This window comes from Phaethon aethereus, assembly GCF_964289735.1.
Source record: "Phaethon aethereus genome assembly, chromosome: 3".
In the NCBI taxonomy this organism is placed as follows: Eukaryota; Metazoa; Chordata; class Aves; order Phaethontiformes; family Phaethontidae; genus Phaethon; species Phaethon aethereus.
The window spans coordinates 124,261,939-124,281,065 of record NC_138576.1 but is presented as its reverse complement, the minus strand read 5'-3'; the positions used below and the strand labels follow the sequence as shown (position 1 = coordinate 124,281,065).

Genomic DNA, 19,127 nt, shown 5'->3' with positions numbered 1-19,127 from the left:
GGCAAATTAATTTTCAAGACTTTAGAGCTTTATGCCTGTGTTTGTACATAGAGCTTTATTCCTTAGGATGAATTTATAGTGTGCTAGCTTGTCTGAAACTGTTTCTCCCTTAAAATATTTTACCTTGCATTTAGTGAGGTGTAAATTCTCTCCATCGTGCTACAGCACATCAATTTGTGCATGCAGACAAGCCCGCCTCTTGCTGAAAAGAGTCCAGTCCACTGGTTCCAGTGTATTAAATTTTCCTACTGGATCTGCAGTTTTGGTTTTAGAGGACTTAAATGGTCTCTTAAAGCTGAATCATTTTTCTTAAAAATGTTTCCAGTTCCAAGGTTTGTTTTTTCAAATTTGCACTATTTCCAGGTTGACATAAATCGGTCTCTAGCAGCTTTATTTACTGCAAAAGTAGTTTGCAGTATAAATTTGTAAGGGATCTACTATTCCATGCTGTGCAGAAGGAAGCTGAATCTTCTGAATGCTCCAAGGAATGCGCTCTGTCGGTGTGGGTGAAATGTGGCAACTTCTGGGGGGCTCATCTGGGAAGCACTGTATCACCCACCGAAAGGACTAGGAGAGATGTGAGTGAGAGGCTGGAGGAAAGGTGTAGGGGAGGAATGTGAATGATGAAGGGGAAAAAATCAGACTGCTCTGTAGACCTACATTGGAAAAGAGGATGCATCGGAGCCCTGATGGAGGACAAGATCATGAGAGTAGCCTGATCCAGCAACAGTTACTTGCCATGAAGTGGGACACAGGCACCCAGGTGTCTCAGCACTGGGCAGCCTGGGATGTGGGGCACTTCGTTGCTTCCCTTCTCCCATGAACACTTAGAGCAGAGAAGGAGCGTGGAGAGATAAAAGAGGGAACAAAAGGTGATAGATGCATAAGAAAAAGGATATGTGTATGAGGAAGGCAGCCCAGGAAGCACTGGGAAATGGGGACAGAATGGCTTTGCTATGCAAGATGCACCAAGTGTCACATTGTTTACGCAAGCCTTCCCCCAGTAACTCTCTGCTGGTTTAAACCACTGATACTTCCCCTTCAACTGATCTCCAGATTGCTATGGTCAGCCCCTCCCATATACCTGTTTTTAAATACAATGTTACTTAGTCAGCCCGGCTTAATCAAACCTCCGCCGCCTCCTGCTGCTCAGGGACTGCTATACCAATTGCTGTAGCTCTAGGGATACAGGTAGGAAACTCACTCTCTCAGAATACCCAGCAGATCTGTTAAGCTGTACAAATGTGTATCACAAGATCACCTTTATTTCATTATTGCACTGAAGTGCAGTAAAACACTGAGGGGAAAAAAATCTCACCTGGGAAATCAGAGCTCCTTGCATTTCTTTTCAAGTTTAAGGCAGATCTTTGCAGCTAGCACATGGTCTAGGGAATGATGAGCCTTGAGAAGGTGAAACTCCTTAGGCTGTTGGTAGTAAATAGCATAAATATTCCTGACTCGTTAATACAGTTGGGGGTTGCAGAGTCATGAAGGTTCTTCTCAACTGCTTTCAGATTTTAATGTACTCTGGGGCATGTATCTATTACTATTAACCTGCTGTGTTTGGGAGAGAAGAAATTCTGGCAGTTAGTAGTGTGAAAACCTTAGGAGAGCAGCAGATTTCTTTTCTGGGTTTTAATAAAATTCAGCAGTCTGAGTCTAGAACTACGTCTACAGATCTTACAAGGACAGGGCATTTGGTAAGATACTTTGCAGTCTCAGATTTTAATACTACTGTAAACGATGACTAAAAAGGTCAGCATTTGTTTAAAAAAAAATTCTACTTTCTGTTGGTAGAAAATTGATTTTCTACATGTACAAGTTGTGCCTGTTGAGCTAGAGCCTGTTTAGAGATCAACTTTGCTCACTCTATGCTTATCCCTTGTATAACTGCATTTAAAAGGATTTAAGCTCATTTAGCTCTAACTATGGAAATACATATAAAAAAAGAAAAAGCTAAACTATGACAAATGAGGCTTAAATCTGTTTTACAGTAGTTTAAAGTTAATTTGAAATTACACTTTTTTAGTAAATATGTTTTGTATCAGCTACTCCAGAGTGCCTGGAAGAAATCTGTTTCAATACTTAGATGATAATTTTTAGATAATTTCTTGTACAGTGTAGGCAGTGTTACTTCCAGTTCTAGCCAAACTGATAAATTCAGAGGAGCCATGATAAAAGACTGAATTGAACACTTTATGTGTTGGCTTGATTTTTGAAGCAATGGTTAGAAAGTGGTGAAGGTCTGAAGTAACCAAGTCACAGTGTCATACCCATCAGTCCCAGATTTGGGATGTATTTTAAGTATTTATGAGGAAGTACATTGACATATTACCATAAAAAGCCCCAAACCACTGTAGAACATGAGGAGTAAATACCTGTAGGTATTTGTTGACCCATAACTTGCCTGCATCTGAAGTAGCCCAGTTTTCTTCCAAGGCATACAACAAGGTGAATGTAAATCTGCTAGGATGAAGTCTTTTCTGATACAGGGAAAAGTAGTTTTATTTACAATATCCTTAGCAAAATGAAAGTGTCATGCTGTATTTTTACAATCTTTTTTGATTCATGCAATCTTTTCTAGACTGCTGCTCTCATTACAAATTACTGATGTGTTTGCTATCACCTTTGGTGAAACAAAAAATAGTTGGGCATCAAAAATAAGTTCCCTGCAGCCATGGGATCTCGGCTCACAGTTTCTGATTAATTACACCAATATTACACATTTTACATGACATTTACTATTGGGGTCCGATTCATTAGAACAGACATAGAATTTTTTACAGTGCTGGAGATAGGTTCTAAATTGTAAAGCTAACATTATTCTGTGTTTTAGAATTAGTTGAAAAATAAGCACCTGAGGTGTTTTTAAGAAACAAGTGCCTAAAGTTAAACTCAGTCTATATTTTAGTGAAAACATGTTGGTACTTACCAGCTTTGGAAAATCAACTAACTTGTTTAGGTGTCTAAATAGGGACACAGAAATCTAACTGTTGTTAGAACTCAGTAAAAAAAAAATTGGTGAAGATTTGTTAAAATATTATTTCGTCATTTAGATTTTTCACTTCCTGATCATAATTTTATTACTACGAAAATATTTACATAGAGCTTTAAACTGTTTTGGAGAGTAAAACAACTGTGAATTGCTATGGCAACAAATAACAGCAACAGTTTGCTTCACATCCTTCACCATGTGAAATTATTTAGTATGCATGAGATTAACAAAACATCTCAGCAAATGTTTGTCTCGCTTGATGATCAAGAGCAACATGTTCTTATCAGGCGACTAGAGTGCCCTTCCCCATGTACAGCTTTTGTGAGCAAAAGAAAGAGATATCGGGTAGCGACTTCAGTTTTTCTCCCCAGATTGAGACACCAAAATCAAGGGACTGTGGGTCACGTTGTTTTAGTTTAGACCCTAAACAGAAGGAAGGAGAGCTGTCAAGTTTGAATCTACTTTTCCACAGAGGTTATTCAAACTCATCTCAAATGGAAACGGAAATAGCCCAAACGCTTTCACAGTAATCATACCAAATAGCTAAGCTTCAGTTGGATTTATTTCATTTCACGTGAAACCAGTTTGTCAGTGGCATGTGTGGTGAAATCACCCCTGTTTTGCAGAGGAATGAGTTGTGCATAGGATGTCTAGAATGGGCATATTCATAATGGCTGTAAGGTGAGGGAGCATTCAAAGGGAGGAATGAGCACTGCAGCTGGTGAGGGAGCCGGGAATGAGATTTGGCACGCAGCTGGGAGTTGCTTGCAAGCAGCAACTGCTTGAAAAGCAAAGAGGAAGGAAGCTGCGTTTGGAAATGGTTCATGCCTACCTTATGGGTGACCTGGGAGGTATAGGTTAATGCTTGGAAAGGAAGGGAAGTCACCATAATCAGGAATAGCTGGAGACATGAGTCTCCTCACTTGTAGCACGTGCTACTTTTTAAACACAGTCATTTAGCTATGCATAGTTCAGAAGAGCCAACAGAACAGTGCTTTTCATGGCTCTGTATCCCAGCATATTGGAAAAAACCCCTCTTTTGGTCTTTTTGCAGTTCATTATTTTGATATACTTTCTGATGGGTAGCTTGCAGGCAGAGCAGTGCTGCTCTGTGAAGCTTAGAGCACTTTTTCAACTGCACTATTACTTGAAAGATGCTTACATTCATCAGTTGAAGCCAGAGGAAAATATTGGCAGTAAAAGCAAGAGAGAGAGAACTGACTGTTTAAAAAGTGACTAACATTTTTCCTTTGTTTCCCCGCTCTTTTTTGTTTTAGCATTACCAGAACCTTTGCCTCAGGTAAAACAGAAAAAGTGATCTTTCAGGCACTTAAGGAGTTAGGCCTTCCCAGTGGAAAGGTATTTAGTAGTTTTGAATAACCTTTTTGTATACTAATGAATTGATGAGTCATTCACGTTTGTGGCTGTGATCTAAGTAATTTGCCTCACATGAAAACATGCCTATTGTTCATGCGTAACTTATTAATCACTGCAGGTTGTTTACTAAAATCAAAATGTAATTAAATCTGTATGACATAGTGGACCTTAAACCTCTTAGATGAGGCTTCCCTTCTTTTCTGTAACAGACTACCTTTCTTTCGTTTATACAAAGTATCTGAGCACAGACTATGCATGTAATACTTTTTTTTGTTGCATGCTGTCCTCTCCGTTGCATTTCTTGGACTCCTGCTCTTTGCTCCATTCCATTGGAGAACTGCTGTCCAGCTTTGTCCCACTCACAGCAGAAGCCTCTGCCAGCAAGCTTAAGAGAGGTGGCAGCTGGTTACAGTTGCAGCTAGGGTTTTTTTTTGGCTTTACTTCCTGCCTGGTTTCCCTTTCGTTTTGGAGACTCCAGGCCTTGGTTCTTGGCCTGACTGCAGCAAGCGCCTGGTGAGGGGCAGCCCTGCAGGCTCAGCAGCTTGCTATCTCCAGCTGGGGAGAGGGCGTGGGGAAAGGCATGAGTCCCCAGCTGTAGCAGTGCCTGGCACCTGAGGTGAAATTTTTCCTCACTGCTGCAGTTGTCATCTTGTTCAGAGGAGGACATGATACTGAATGTGTTAGCCATCTGTTCCCTCCCTCATGGAAGTTTTACCTTCCCCTGTATTAGAGTTGCTTTGCTTTTACAACCGTTGCACCAAACCTGGGACTTTTTCTGTTATGTCCCTTGACTTTGGTATAAGTATCCTGAAGTTTGGATGCTATTTAGGACTTCTGGGGTTTTTTGAAGCTTCAGAAGAAAAAAAAAAAATCTGTTTTCCAGTTCTGTGTTTATGTAGAATTAATGTTACTGTGCGGTCAAAATATAAGCACATCAGACACATCTATGATAAAGATGTATTAAGAACTGTTTTCAGAAAATACAAAAGAGACTAGGTAAGTGTATACCAGGTAAAGAGCTAAAACAGTTCTTTTTCTTTTAAAACAGTTGCTTTTAAAACAGTTGCTTTTTCTAATATAAGATATGCTCTTGGGAAAATAGCAAATAAGCTCTCTTTTGCTGAATGAAGATACCTTTGCCTTTTGTTGCAGAATGATGAAATTGAGCCTACAGCATTTACTTATGAGAAATTTTATGAGCTCACCCAAAAGATATGTCCCCGAACTGACATAGAGGACCTCTTTAAGAAGATGTAAGTTCAAATTTAAGATAATCTTGCTTTAAGCTTATTTTGTTACATTTTTAGTCCATATCTAATAGTGACAGAACACTAAAGATTATCTAACCTTGAATTCTAGTAGCATCATCAGTATTTTAAGACAAACTCAAGTGTATGGTTTCCCCTTCTTTCCCTCTCAGATTGTTAATGTAAAAGTTCCTCTGTATTTTAGAGCAACTTTTACATGAGTTAGAGGAAGCACCTGGAGCTTTTTTTTTTGCATTGGCTTTACTAACTACTGTAATTTTAACTTGCTCCTTTAGGTGATTAACACAGTATGTGAACTAATTAAGTAAGAAATTTGAAGTTTAAAAAGTTTCTTCACTCAATTTATTCTCACCTGGAGGACTTACATGTTGTTTTATGAAGTAATGTTTGTTAAGTTATGGAAGTGTGGGAGATATACTGTGCCAAGCATAGACAGTTAGTATGTTTTCTATGACTGTTCATTTTGAGATTGTAGAGCTACTTCAGGTAGAAAAGTAGGTGGTTTTAAAAGTATCAACAATGTCAACATGTAAATCATACCTACTGTAGCATCGTATATAAAAACTTACATTCTCTAATAAATTTCTTTTCAGCAATGGAGACAAAACTGATTATTTAACGGTAGACCAATTAGTGAGCTTTCTAAATGAAGTAAGCTTTTTCATACATTAACTACCATACAAGTCTGTCTGCAGTGGCTTGCTTCTTCCAATCTTTCCATTGCATGAATCATGCCATTATTTGCTGTGCTTTTGATACGCTGATCTTTCCATTATGGTAACATCCAGGTGCAAAAATCAGCTCCAACCTTGTATGTTGTTGCGCTTTCTACATGTTGGCTTTGCAGATTGCATCTGTTGATTACTTACTGTTGTGTTACGTTGTGTGTTATGTATGTTTTATACATTTTATACTCTTACATTCAATGCAGTTTCAACTAAAATACACCTAGTATTTTATTATAAGCAATTACTTTACCTGTAGGCCATAGCTAAATATATCTGCTAATCCTTCTGAATAATAGAAAAAATGAAGTAGGCTTTTATAAACAGTGGTTTGATTCTTCTGGGCAGCCTTATTTCAATCTATTGCGAACCTAAGAGCTAAGAAGATATTTTAAGAGTTTGTATATGATTTTTAAAATACTATGTGTGCAGAATAAGAGGAAATATTTTTATTGCTGTATTTCCAGAATACAGTTGTTGGCAGGAGTATTTTAGTACTTCTTAAAAACATCGTGAGTGTGCAAAGTATTCAATAAACAGTGTGGGCTTGGGGTTTTTTTCTGTTCTTAAAGCACAGTAAGTTACAGAAGACTGACTCATCCAGAATTGCAACAATAAATACACTATGTAGATTTGACAAGAATGTACACGGGGAAAATAGGCACATTCTATTAGTATTTTTGTACCAGTAGATTCTTGTCATCTGGAACATGGATAGCTGTTTTACCCCTCTGCATGATCTTTTAGGGGCTGGCTGCATTACCAAAAATCTCTTAATCTAAAATTATTTTACTAGTTATAAATATTTTTTTATATATATGTATTTGTTTATTTATATATCTGATACTGCTATATGAAGATTCAAGCAGTAAGTTCCCCATATGTCAAATTTAGAATGTAATTTTCTTTTCCAGAAGGAAATGCATGCCTTACTCTTCACCAAACCTGAATTATATGTAGAAAGAATATTCAAAAAGAAAAGATAGTGAGAAGATTAACAGCTTCAGGACTAATGGTTACATACTTGGGGCCTTAGTTCATATCCACATAGGTGTCTCTATTAGCAAATTGGAGCGCATGCTTAATCTTACTAGTCTGAGATTTTCTTTTTTCACAGCTATTTACAAAGTTCAGTGTCTAAATGTTTGCAGGACTGGCATCATAGCTAAGGCATGTAATTTTTGCTTCTACATTGAAGAGAGAAGCAATGATTTAAATTATAAATTATGCCCTTAAAGTACCTCAGTGCCCCAATTCACTTGTAGTGATACACTTCACTGCTTGAAGCACACTGCTGTGTCCCCGCCTCAAACCATATTAGCTTCTGATTACTTTTTTTTTGTGTTAATCCTCATTTTTCAGTAAATTACTGTTTTATCATTATTTTAAAATTGATCTTTCTAATTGTTTTAGTTTAAAGTGTACTTCCTTGAAGCCCAAACTTTTGAAGAAGAGCTGCCAGCAATTGTAAGAATTTCCTGGCTATCTCCAGTAACTGATGAAAAAATTAAAATTGAATTGTTGTGTTTTGTATTGTTTCAGCAGTTCTTTTTACAGAACTGGAAGCCTTATTTTATGGGCAGTATTGGAGAAAGGTGTATCTTGCTTCCTACATTTTATTGACACAACACATTTTGCAATTGGAAATTTTGTAGTTGGCCCTTTAGCTGGTGACCAGAGCTGGGAAAAATTAGTCAAGTGGTTTTATAGAGTAGGACATTCGTTCTAATGACTGAAACTAATGCCTTTGGTGCTGTGCTGCAGGCCTTTTGGTCTCCAAATAGAGTTTAAAGTTTTGGTCATGATTTGAAAGGCACTAAATGACCCAAAATCTCCCTCCTGAAGTGATCATTTCTGTCCCCTTGACAGCTGGCCAACACTGCAATTACCAGTGGTGTTTAATGCTGGAAAAACACAAAAAGATTATTATCATTATATAAGAGAGGGGAGTTACTTGGCAGAACAATTCTTCATGAGAATCTTTAACCTAAGTTATTTTGAATTCATTAACCTCCAAGGCATGCTGCAGAACCTCTAAGTGTTAGGGGATTTTAAGGGAGCATGAAGATACGTTGCTGGGTATGAGTGGAGAATGAGCTGTTTTCCTGGAGTTCTTCCAAACTGCTGCCTCTATTTGACTTTTAAATGCTGATGGCTGACAGCTGATTTAATTGTGTATCAGTATTAAAGCTTCTGGGAAGTTTTTAGAAATTTAATTATTGTCAGACACTGAGTATTTTGTCTAGGTCGTCTTTTTTTAAAGTCAAATTTTGAAAAAAGAAAATGTAGTAGAAAAAGAACTGAAATCACTACTATTAAGATGTGCTCCTGCCATTCATTTGCAGCAATAAATTAATAAGCCAAGTAACTGTCAAAATGGACAATGTCAAAATTCAGTAGTCTGACCAGGACTCATCCTTTCTCCTGGGAAGGAGATATGAGGAGATCCTTGTCTATGCCTCTCTTTCCCACTGTCCTCTCTCTTTCCCACTTCTTTGCTCTTCCTCCCTCCCTCCTTTCCACTCATTTGCTCGCTCTTCTTCCCTCCTTCCCACTCGCTCGCTTGCTCTTTCTGTCTTCCTCTGTTTTTCACCTCCACAAAAGGACACCCTTCTTACCACTGCACAGGACAAAATCAAGAGGCAAGACACATTAACTACTGTGCATCTCAGTTTGTATCCACTCAGATGAGACTGGAGGCCAGGCTGGGGAGGCTAAATGATCTTTCTCTCTTTGCAGAGCCATACAGACATTCTTTCTCCCCGTGCTTTTAGATGGTTCACCCTCATATGATTAAGAAAGTCTAGTATAAGGGTGTCCTGTCTAATATGGTAACTAGAACAATCAAATGCAACTTTGTGAGACATACACAATTAGTCCTGGGGCATGTTGTCTTTCTAGATTAAACTTCATGCTTTTAGTTTTGCTCAGCTTTTGTCTTATGACTTTCCTGTGCCAGCAACCTCAGTAGTGCAGAACGTTTCCCTGAGAGACACTAGTAAACATTTTTCCTTTTTTAAAGTAAAACTTAATCAGTTGTCAATTTGACTGTATTTTTTAAATCACGTAAACATGAAGACGTGCTTTTGTTCAAATGGAAAATTGATAATGAGTGATGGTCATTGCTACAAGAAGAACATTTTGCTCTTAGCTCCTTCCAATAACTCTGTGACTCTTTTTCAAGAGGAGACTTTTTGCTTTATCCCATTTATTTTCTTCTGTTTGCTTATGACTAACTGTAGAAGAAAGAAAGTGGGGAAGAGCGCTTTTCTTAAGAACCTTCCCTACTATTTCTTAAAATTTTTTGAAGTGGTCTATTGTCACTAATGGTATAAAGCTTGTCATTTGTCACAGTAGACTGTACTGTTGCATGCCAGTGTTGTGTTGCTGTTGTGTGCTGCTTAGCAAGTTATGTCCTGCATCCATCTGCTCTCATATCATATTTCATCTGAGTTTTACTTAGATATCCAGGCAGCCGATCTGTAGTGAATGAAACTGCTGTATTTCAGATGCTGCAGACTGTCAGTAGCATTACTTGAAAGATCCCTCCTTAATTGCATGATTAAATTGGCATTGGTTGTAATTTCCTGGAATTAATTAAGCACATGCACCAATGTATTGATTGTAAGAAGAGATGAAGTGCTTTTTTTTTGATTGGATATTGCTTTTTTCAGGAAAAAATGTCAAAAAGTTTACACATAAGGAATTACAGCAAATGCTGATAGTGCTGTGCCAAGCCATATCAACACCATCCTGTCCACTCCAAATTATTGATCACCGATATGGGGGTGGCCTGTTACATTTCTGAATTCTGCTTAAACTAGAGCTTGAAAACTGTGCACCTACTGGGGTAAAAGAGTGTTTTCACAGTCATATTTATTTCTTTATTACATCTGCTTACATGCCACTACTCTGTTCAATTCTGTTTTAAATTTTCTTTTAATGGAGAATCAGGCACACAGTGTGCAGCTGTAATCCGGAATGGAGAAAAACAAGTTACTTAGCACACTATTAAGTGAAAACTTAAAAACTCTGAGTTTTAGTAGTCTATGAGAAATCACTGCTAAATTGTATCTAAATATTAAGAAATCCCAATATTGCAAATTACTGTAAATTGACGAGATAATACTGTGAAGCTCTTTTAAGTTGTACGTTTGTTCTAAAAACCTACGCTGTTTTTTGAATAGTTAATAACACAATGTTTCCATGACGCACAAATAATCATCAATAGTTGCATATTTTTAAATTTGCCTTTCAAATTCTGTATTTATAGTAAAGCTTTATTTTACTTTTAATTTTTAGTTTAGCTGTACATATTGCTGAAGACATACATTTTTGCAGAGGTGATTACAGTGCCATCATTCAAGTTTACATGACCTACAAAAGAGATTAGGAAGAGAGAGAATTTATAAAGAAGAGAGATGTAGCTATTTATTTTCAACATTTCGTTTGCACATATACCACGTGCAGTCATTATTTTCATGAACAAGCAAGAGTAAGACCAGTTACATGATTGCACTGGATTGTTTTTTTGAAATATGTTTATAATCAAACTGCCTAAGTTTCGTATGAAAGATAAGGTTCGTATTCTGTCTAAAGCTAAACTTACTGTTGAATAGTCTTTAAGTTTTAGGGCTCTTTTTTTTTTTTTTCTTCTCCTTTAAATGTCCACTTCTTTCTTTCTCATCTGCAGTAATGAAATGCTCTTGGATGATAGGTATGCACTATATTGTTTTGCTGAATTCCGTTGTTTTCTAACCTTAGCATCAACGAGATCCTCGGCTCAATGAAATTTTATTTCCCTTTTATGACACAAAAAGAGCAATGCAGATAATTGAGACATATGAGCCAGATGAAGACTTGAAGAGTAAAGGTAAATGTGGGAGGGATTTCAGTATTCACTGGTTTTAGGCATTTGGGGAATTTGTTCCGAAGCATCCAAACTTTTAAAAGGGCGCTTACAGTCCTTGTGGTCAGGGGGCAAGCACTTGCGTGGCCACGCAGTGAACTAGATCAGGAAACTGATCTGCTGAAAAATATCTCCCCTTACAAAACCAGTGATTTTTTAGAAGGATTATTTCTGTGATCCAGGTTACAGTGTGGCTACAAAGACAGACATCCTGATAGAAAATGGGAAAGGCTAGGACTGAGTAAATGGGGAACAACATGGAGACTCCTTCTAGCAACAAGGCAACATGCATGTGGCTACAGCCAAGGTCTCAGGGAGACTACAAAGCTGTACAGATATGGTGTAAAAATAAAAAATAAATTACCATGTGCACCATTGGATATGAATCTACCTTCTTGCAATATAATCTGTATAGTGCTTGAGGGCAGCAGCCTAGCTTAGAACAGGATATTTTGCATGGCTGCATTGAAGAATGTTCTCTCTGAGCAAAAAGGTTGCAGGAAGTGTCTCCAAGCTGTTCTCGGACTGCTCATGTCCTTGAGCTGCTGTGGGTGTTGGAGGTGTCAGTGGTTGAACTTAGCTCCCAGTTCTTATCCATTCTGCTGAAATAGCTGTGTTGGGATCAACCACAGAAATTAAAAATGTTGCTACCCCCATCTGTCTTCCCTGCCCTTTTGTTGGAAGTTACTGTCATTGTAGCATGCAGAGGAGGAGCCTGCAGCCTTGCAAAGCCCATGGACCTTGAGGCATCCTAACGGGAAGCCACTTTCATTAGACAGGCTGATGTACCAAGCTAGCACTGGAGAAGCTGAATAGCTTTTACACGTCCACTAGTGCCCTGCTGATGAAGGATGTGCAAAGCAGACAACAGAAGGAGGCAATATCTTACACTTCTTCAGTAAAGCCTGAGGCAGATCTCGCTCAGTGCTGCAGCCTTGTTGGGTTCCCTGTGTGCCTTTATATTGCTTTATGTCGACAAGTGTCGACAAGTGTGTCTGGAAGTGTTGACACCAGCAGTGCCTTCCACAGCAACACCTGCCCCTTTCACCTTCTTTGGGCCAGTGGTTGGGAAGAGTTTACTTTGTCTTCTGCAGTCTATAAACTTATGGAATCCTTCTGTAGCTGGATGTGTAGCTTTGACCATTCCTTATAGTACTTTAGTCCTTTTGACCGAACTGCTAGAGGAGGAGCTTGGACTGTATATGCTACTCCGGACACTGTGTTGTACACCGGGTTAATAGATTGCTTTTTTAGTTCTGTGAAAATATTAACTTTCCAGGAATCACCTGGGAGAGAGGGAGATACTTCTCTTGCCTAGGAGTCATTTATAAATGTTATGAGGATTTTCTACTCACAAGCAGCGCAGCTTGTTTCGTTTCCTCTCTACATGAAGTAGGATTCTCCAAGTATTAATTACTTGATTTTGGTCAACTCAATCCTTTTTTATTTTTTTTTAAAGGCACTAATCTGTGATTCCTCTTGGTGTCAGTGTATTTTACATATTTTCCAAAATGAGGAAGGTACTAATGTAGCTGCCACCTGTTTAGGATGGAAGATGTTAAAACATGTTTTATGAAGGTAGAAATTAATCTAGAACTGGAAAAGAATGTTCAGTAATTCACGAAGAAGATGATTTTGCTGTAAAAAGGGAATGATATTGGCTTATTCTTTTAGCCAGTAATTTAACTGTGGCTAATTATTTAGCTCTTTCTTTGATTTATATTTCTAACAGGTTTTAAATGAATGTGGTAAACCTCCTGCAGGGATAGGGTTATGGAGAGTAACAACAAAACAGCAGTGTCCTCTTACAGTGTTCTTCCATTGATCATATTTCACTGACGCAGATTTTATCCCAATGCAATCAGTAGGGTAGAGAGATGATTTCATATATTAATATGTTGAACCTTAGCATGTAAAGAAGGCAAGAATTTATCTCAGCAGTGGTTGTTCTCTGCAGTCTCTTACCCTTTCTTCTTCGATATAACTGTGCTGTTGAGCAAAATAATTAAGCTCAACACCTTTTTTTGCTAAATCACTTAGTTTAAGAAACGAGGCTGATATACAACAAGGGAATGTCAATAGGGAGCTGACTCTTCCTCAGTTACGTTTCAGTAACAGAAAGAGTAAAGCTGAACAGGTTAATGCTGTGCAGTTTAGTAACCCGAGTCTGCGCAGGAACACTACAGAGGCAAATTCTCGCCTGGTCAGTGCATGTCAAAAATACAAAGGCCAGTCTGTTGAGCACATAGAGCTCTGTCAAGTTCCTGAAGTCTCTGCCGTTGTTTGTCTAGAATGCCCACTCAGCTGTGACGTTTTTCCACTAGATGATGCACTAGAAGTGCATATCATCCGAGATGTTTTGTGCTGCTGCTTTTAAGTTCTGAGTGATCAACAAAATGAAAAGATTTAAAAATTTGAAAATTCCATTTTTTCCCCTTTCCCCCCGCCCTTTCTAAAAGTCAGAATCAGCTGAGAGGATTTGAATAAGACATTCCAGAACAGTTCATCTCTGGCTGACACCAAGCACAGAAAATTTAAGCTCCACTAGAGGATTTTTTCGGAAAGCTAGGAGCAGAATGAAAAGCAGGATTACTGGAGTTCCTGGTATAAGAGAAAAGTTGTCTTAAACGAAATAAAAATAGGACTGCTTCAACCTGTGCCTTAACAATAGCTGAGTGTTCGTACATGACTTTAGGGAAAACAGTCTCCAAATTAGTGCCAGATAACCATTCTCTGCAATGACTCCTTGTGAGTAATCCCTCCTTCCCTACTCCAGGTCATTTTTCAGTCTCTTGACCTCTTTAAAACTGATATTGCAGTACTGATTATTATTACCTTGGTTTTGTTAAAATGTATCCCTTGGTTTGTATTTTGTATACTGTATGAAGCATATAGGAGCAGAGAAATAAGAAAAAAGTGTTACGAATTCTGTCCTCTGAATTCCTGTGCATCCCATGTTCATGCAAATGGCTTGCTTTTCATTATAAAGGAATAATCCTGTATTTCAGATAGTAAATTTGAAGGTATCTTAGATTTTCATAATGCTTTGCAAATGAACACGTGCAAACGTTTTCAGGTACACCTCCACTTGTTTTTGTCAGTGGAGAATAGTCTCTGCACACGCTGCCAAGCTGATTAACAGGGATGTAGCACAGTCAGGGCAGGACTAAATATGAAAGAGGGAACAAAAGTTCTATAGAAGATTGGTACATGCAAGCTCACAGTTTCTGGCTCAGAGTCCCAGAGCTCAAAATTGTTGGGAGTATTCTGAGTAGATGTCACTACTTATTTGCCTGCTTTCACATCCTCCTGATGCCTTAGGTCTACTGTGGTGAGTGCTGGACATAGAATATTGAGCTATGTGGGCACCTGATGATTTTCTTTTGTTATCTGGGAACACAGCGGCAGATTTTGCACCAGGGACACAGTTGCTGGTCAGCTTGGAGCACTGGAAGCGGGGAGCTTCTGTTTGCTTGCAGAAGCTTGTGTAAACATAACTTTTGTGCTAGGGTTCCTGCTCTGTAAGACAGTTTGATTCTTGCCCATTATAAATTTCTAGTAGTAATCTGCCATGCTTTCTTCTTCCTTCTAGGTGTCATATCAAGTGATGGGTTTTGCAGATACTTGATGTCAGATGAAAATGCCCCAGTTTTCCTAGACCGCTTGGAATTATATCAAGAAATGGACCATCCTTTGGCTCATTATTTCATCAGTTCCTCTCACAATACATATTTAACAGGCAGGCAGTTTGGTGGCAAGTCTTCCGTGGAGATGTACAGACAAGTGCTTTTGGCTGGATGCAGGTTGGAAGCGGGGGATAACAGCCTTTAATATTTGTGAATCTAATACTTTAAACCTACATAGTATATCTTAGTGGTGATACATTGCATAATTGAATGTATAAATATATTAGTGTGGTAAATTAAAATATACATATTTAAGATCCTATTTTTCTCACAAAAAACATTAAAAGGCAGTGAAATGTAGAAATTGATGTCAGGAGACAGGTTGTAAGGAAGATAAAAGAAGTTTGATCTCAAAATGACAACTGAAGAATTTCAGACGACTTTCTGCTTTGTAATTAAGAAGTTTATATGTAAGTGAGAATCAGTTTATGATTTCTTGCTTAATTCCTTAATGTAGTGGAATGTGTCACAGTTAACTGAGTAAGAGAGTAAATTAGAAGAGTGTTACAGTGCTAAAAACACTATTGTTCGGATGTAAATATGTTGATCCACGCATAGTATATTTAAGGTAATATACCCAAAGTTATAAAAGCAGTCTGAAATTACATGCACACAGCTTAAAAGGAATTGTGTAATGCCCAAAACTACTTTGTAATTTCTCTCTCAACAACATTGCTCAGAACTTGTCCCAAGTAGCTTGCCTGTACTGAAACACTAAAGAAGCTGACATCATTTTTCTTGGGTCTTCAGGTGTGTTGAGCTGGACTGTTGGGATGGCAAAGGTGAAGATCAAGAACCAATAATAACGCATGGAAAAGCAATGTGTACAGATATTCTTTTCAAGGTAAAGCCTGACCTCTACACCTGGCAGTAAGCCCCAGTAGAATGTCCGGACAAGAATCCATGCAGGGCACCCTCCTCTCCTCAGCACCCAGATACTGCTCCCTTGTGACAGGCTTAACAAATCGCATAGGCACAGTTTCTTGTCCCCAGTCTTGGGGCTCATTTCAGACTTGCATCGTCACCCCCTTTGTTATGACTGCCTTTCCACAGAAACTGCAGGAAGCAGGCTTTCTTCTTTTGCCCCATATTTGCATGTCCTGTGGCTCTTTGCACCACAGGATAAATATCTGCTGCATTGTCCGAGAAGTTCCTTAGCTGTGGAAACGGCCTGAAGATGCAGGGGCTATTGGGGGAGTATGAATTCTCCCTGGCAAGAGAAGATGGCAGCAGATCCGAGGGATAGCATTGATGGGTTCTGGGTGAAGCTGCTGGCACTGCTGCAGATGCAGTGAGGAACCTGTTGTGTCTGGGTTGTTGTGGGGAAACAGAGAAGAATGAGCATACAGTTTGTTCTAGTTCTGACTTCACTTGGCACATTCGAGACTCAGCTCTGTCTTTCTCAGGGTGGGCCGGAGAACAAAAAAATCTCTTTCATTATGATTGTAATTTGATCTGTTCTAATTTGAATCCTATTATTGCATTTTAAAGGATGTAATTCAAGCCATTAAGGAAACAGCATTTGTTACATCAGAGTATCCTGTTATTCTTTCATTTGAAAATCACTGCAGGTACATAGTGCCCGTTTTTATTTTTTTTTTTATAGTACAGTGTATGAGAGATTATACAGCTCAAACATACTATAATTGGAGTGTACTTGAAAACTGTGTAGGGATATGCAGGTATACTGAATGACACTTGGAAGAGACTTGTACTTTAATATACTAGTCAGTCTTTATCTAGCTTAACAATGGCAATATTTTTATCTGTGGTATGGCTGTGAAATATATTTGGATGTTCCATTAGTTGTGTGGGATTCAGTTGACCTACTTTTTTGGTCTTACTAAGTTCATCTGTGTTGGATAATAGACTTTTATTGACAGTTTAATTACAGTAAAGTCATACTTCTCAGTTGAGAGAAAGTGGGCAGTATATAATTTGGGATATCTACATTACTTAGTATTATTCTGTTTTGCCAAGTAATAGTGATTTCTTTTTATATTTAAAAATTAACTAACATCATCTTTTCCAGCAAATACCAACAGTACAAGATGTCAAAATACTGTGAAGATCTTTTTGGAGATCTCCTGTTGAAGCAGCCTCTAGAAACACATCCAGTATGTTATATTCTGCCACTCTTTCTGTTTTTTTAAATTAGCTGTATTTAAAAGAGGTGATAAACTGGGATCATAACATCTATAGTGCTGTTCACTGCCAGATCTGTGCTTTCAAAAATGACTAGTGATTTTGGGCATCTACGCTTTTTGGTACAAACTTGTCCTTATCTGATTTGTTTAATCTCTTCTGTACAGGGCTCTGGTGAGTAGCCTGGGGAAATCCATCCCCTTGACATGTGATGTAATATCAGCACCCACATAAAATACACCGTATACATTGTATTTGTGGGTCATACATAACTCTGAAATTGCCAGTCACTGTTGAAAACCAATTAATTATAAATTGCATGGTCTTAGCTGAGGAAACCTCTACTTTCAGCTGCACTTTGCATGCTTCATGCTCCAGATCAGGTCCTGCAGCCTAGGTGGCCCCCAACTACTGCATTAAGAATTAAATTAAGCACAAAATGTTCCCTGCAGTCTCATTTGGACTGTCAAGTGCTCTGTAATCTGCATGCACTTCACTCTCGTGCATGGCAGGGGATAATAACAGCCACTCCTTCACAAGCACAATATTTGAGACTTTAATAGCTTGTTACCCAGCTACTCCTCCAGGCCTTCCTTACTCTCCTGAGCAACATGCTGACTCTCTGCCAGCAGCCACCCAGAACCTGCAGATGCTCTTTAGTGCTGTGGGGGACCACAGCAAAGATGATTCTGCCTTACCTTTCAGCTCCTGTCTATGCGACCCCTTGCAGAGGGGCCTCCTGGCATTATCACCTCTAGAGCTGTGCTTTTCTTGGCTTTCCTTGCATGTTGCAGGGACAGCAACACACAAGGCCTGGTGAATAATAGGTTGTTGCTCTGCAAAGTGCATTCCAGAGAACTAAATCTGTAGTGTTCCCCTGTAATATATGTAGCACCTTGCCACATTCCTCACAGATGACAGCTTCCAGCAGCTTCCAGGGAAGCCTAAAATAGAGCTAGCCAAAGGCTGCCATGCTGCAACCCCTGGCCCAGTATTAAGCCTCAGCTGCCCATGCTCTGTAGCCCTTCTGTATTTTGTGTCCATTCCTCCTCATGGGTGAATTCAGTCCCCAGCTGTTCAGAAAGCAACTGTTGCAGAAATGGCTGGAGGAACGCGAGACATGTATTTTATGAGCGCTCAGTTTCTGATACCTTGACTGACTGAGGAGAGCAGGCTTGCGAGAGACATGGCACTGGCTGAAGCAGATTTCGTTTTAAGTAAAAGTAAATATTTGTCCAAATGGGCATCCAGCTGTGCCCTGCGCATGGGGATGCAGACTGGCATCCTGGAAGCCTGGGGATAAATGAGCTTTGCGGCACTGACATCTAGTGGAAGTACAACCCAAGCACTCAGGAACAGTTGTGTTTTCTCTTCACCCCACATGCTGAAACTCCCATGACTGAGATAGGCTGGTGGTTGTGGATAATCATTACCCTCCTGCAAGGAGGTTTGCTCCCATTCTTGTGAGGTTGGGTTGGGTTGATTTGGGGGTTTTTTGCTGGGTTGTTATTTGTCACCTCTGCTGCTTTTATTTGGTTTCAAGTCGTGGTGCTTTGTTCTTTTGTAATTCATCTGGAATACTGCTTCCATGTAGCTCAGAGCTGGATTTAAGGATAAGAATATCTGAATATTTCTTCTAAGAATTTTTACTAGTCCTGGAAATACCTACCACTCCTGTATCACTTATAGTTCGCTGGAAACCACAGTCCATTATACTAGCATCTCCCTGCATAATATTCTTAGCAAGCCTGAGGTGGAAAGGGTGCTAATTACCATCCCCAAATCTCTTGTTTCTTAGCGTCAATGATGTGATGGGGCTTAAATCAGAGGATTTTGTACTTTTTCTCTTTTCTCAATATTATTTTGTCTCCCTTCCCAAACTGGAACGAACCTTTTGGTAGTACTTCCTTGTGTATATGAAACTTGCCATTTGCCTTTCATAAATACCGAAGATATGACCTTGTAGCCCTACTGGCAAAAATAGTCCTCATTACCTAGCTAAGGACTGGGTAGTTTTCCATT

The 19,127-nt window shown here is 38.9% G+C and overlaps 1 protein-coding gene across 5 annotated transcripts in view; it reads left to right on the top strand.

Moving 5' to 3' along the window:
- The window catches only part of PLCB4 (phospholipase C beta 4), a gene marked incomplete at both ends in the record, with an annotated part of 92,604 nt that overhangs the window by 16,995 nt on the left and 56,482 nt on the right, over positions 1 to 19,127 (top strand). For all 5 annotated transcript variants that reach the window (XM_081998067.1, XM_081998066.1, XM_081998065.1 and 2 more), the window contains 8 exons: positions 4,273 to 4,354; positions 5,525 to 5,625; positions 6,234 to 6,291; positions 11,130 to 11,238; positions 14,867 to 15,077; positions 15,711 to 15,804; positions 16,452 to 16,531; positions 16,993 to 17,077. In XM_081998067.1, the coding sequence (XP_081854193.1) occupies positions 4,273 to 4,354; positions 5,525 to 5,625; positions 6,234 to 6,291; positions 11,130 to 11,238; positions 14,867 to 15,077; positions 15,711 to 15,804; positions 16,452 to 16,531; positions 16,993 to 17,077 (820 nt within the window). The remainder of the gene's footprint in view (positions 1 to 4,272; positions 4,355 to 5,524; positions 5,626 to 6,233; positions 6,292 to 11,129; positions 11,239 to 14,866; positions 15,078 to 15,710; positions 15,805 to 16,451; positions 16,532 to 16,992; positions 17,078 to 19,127) is intronic.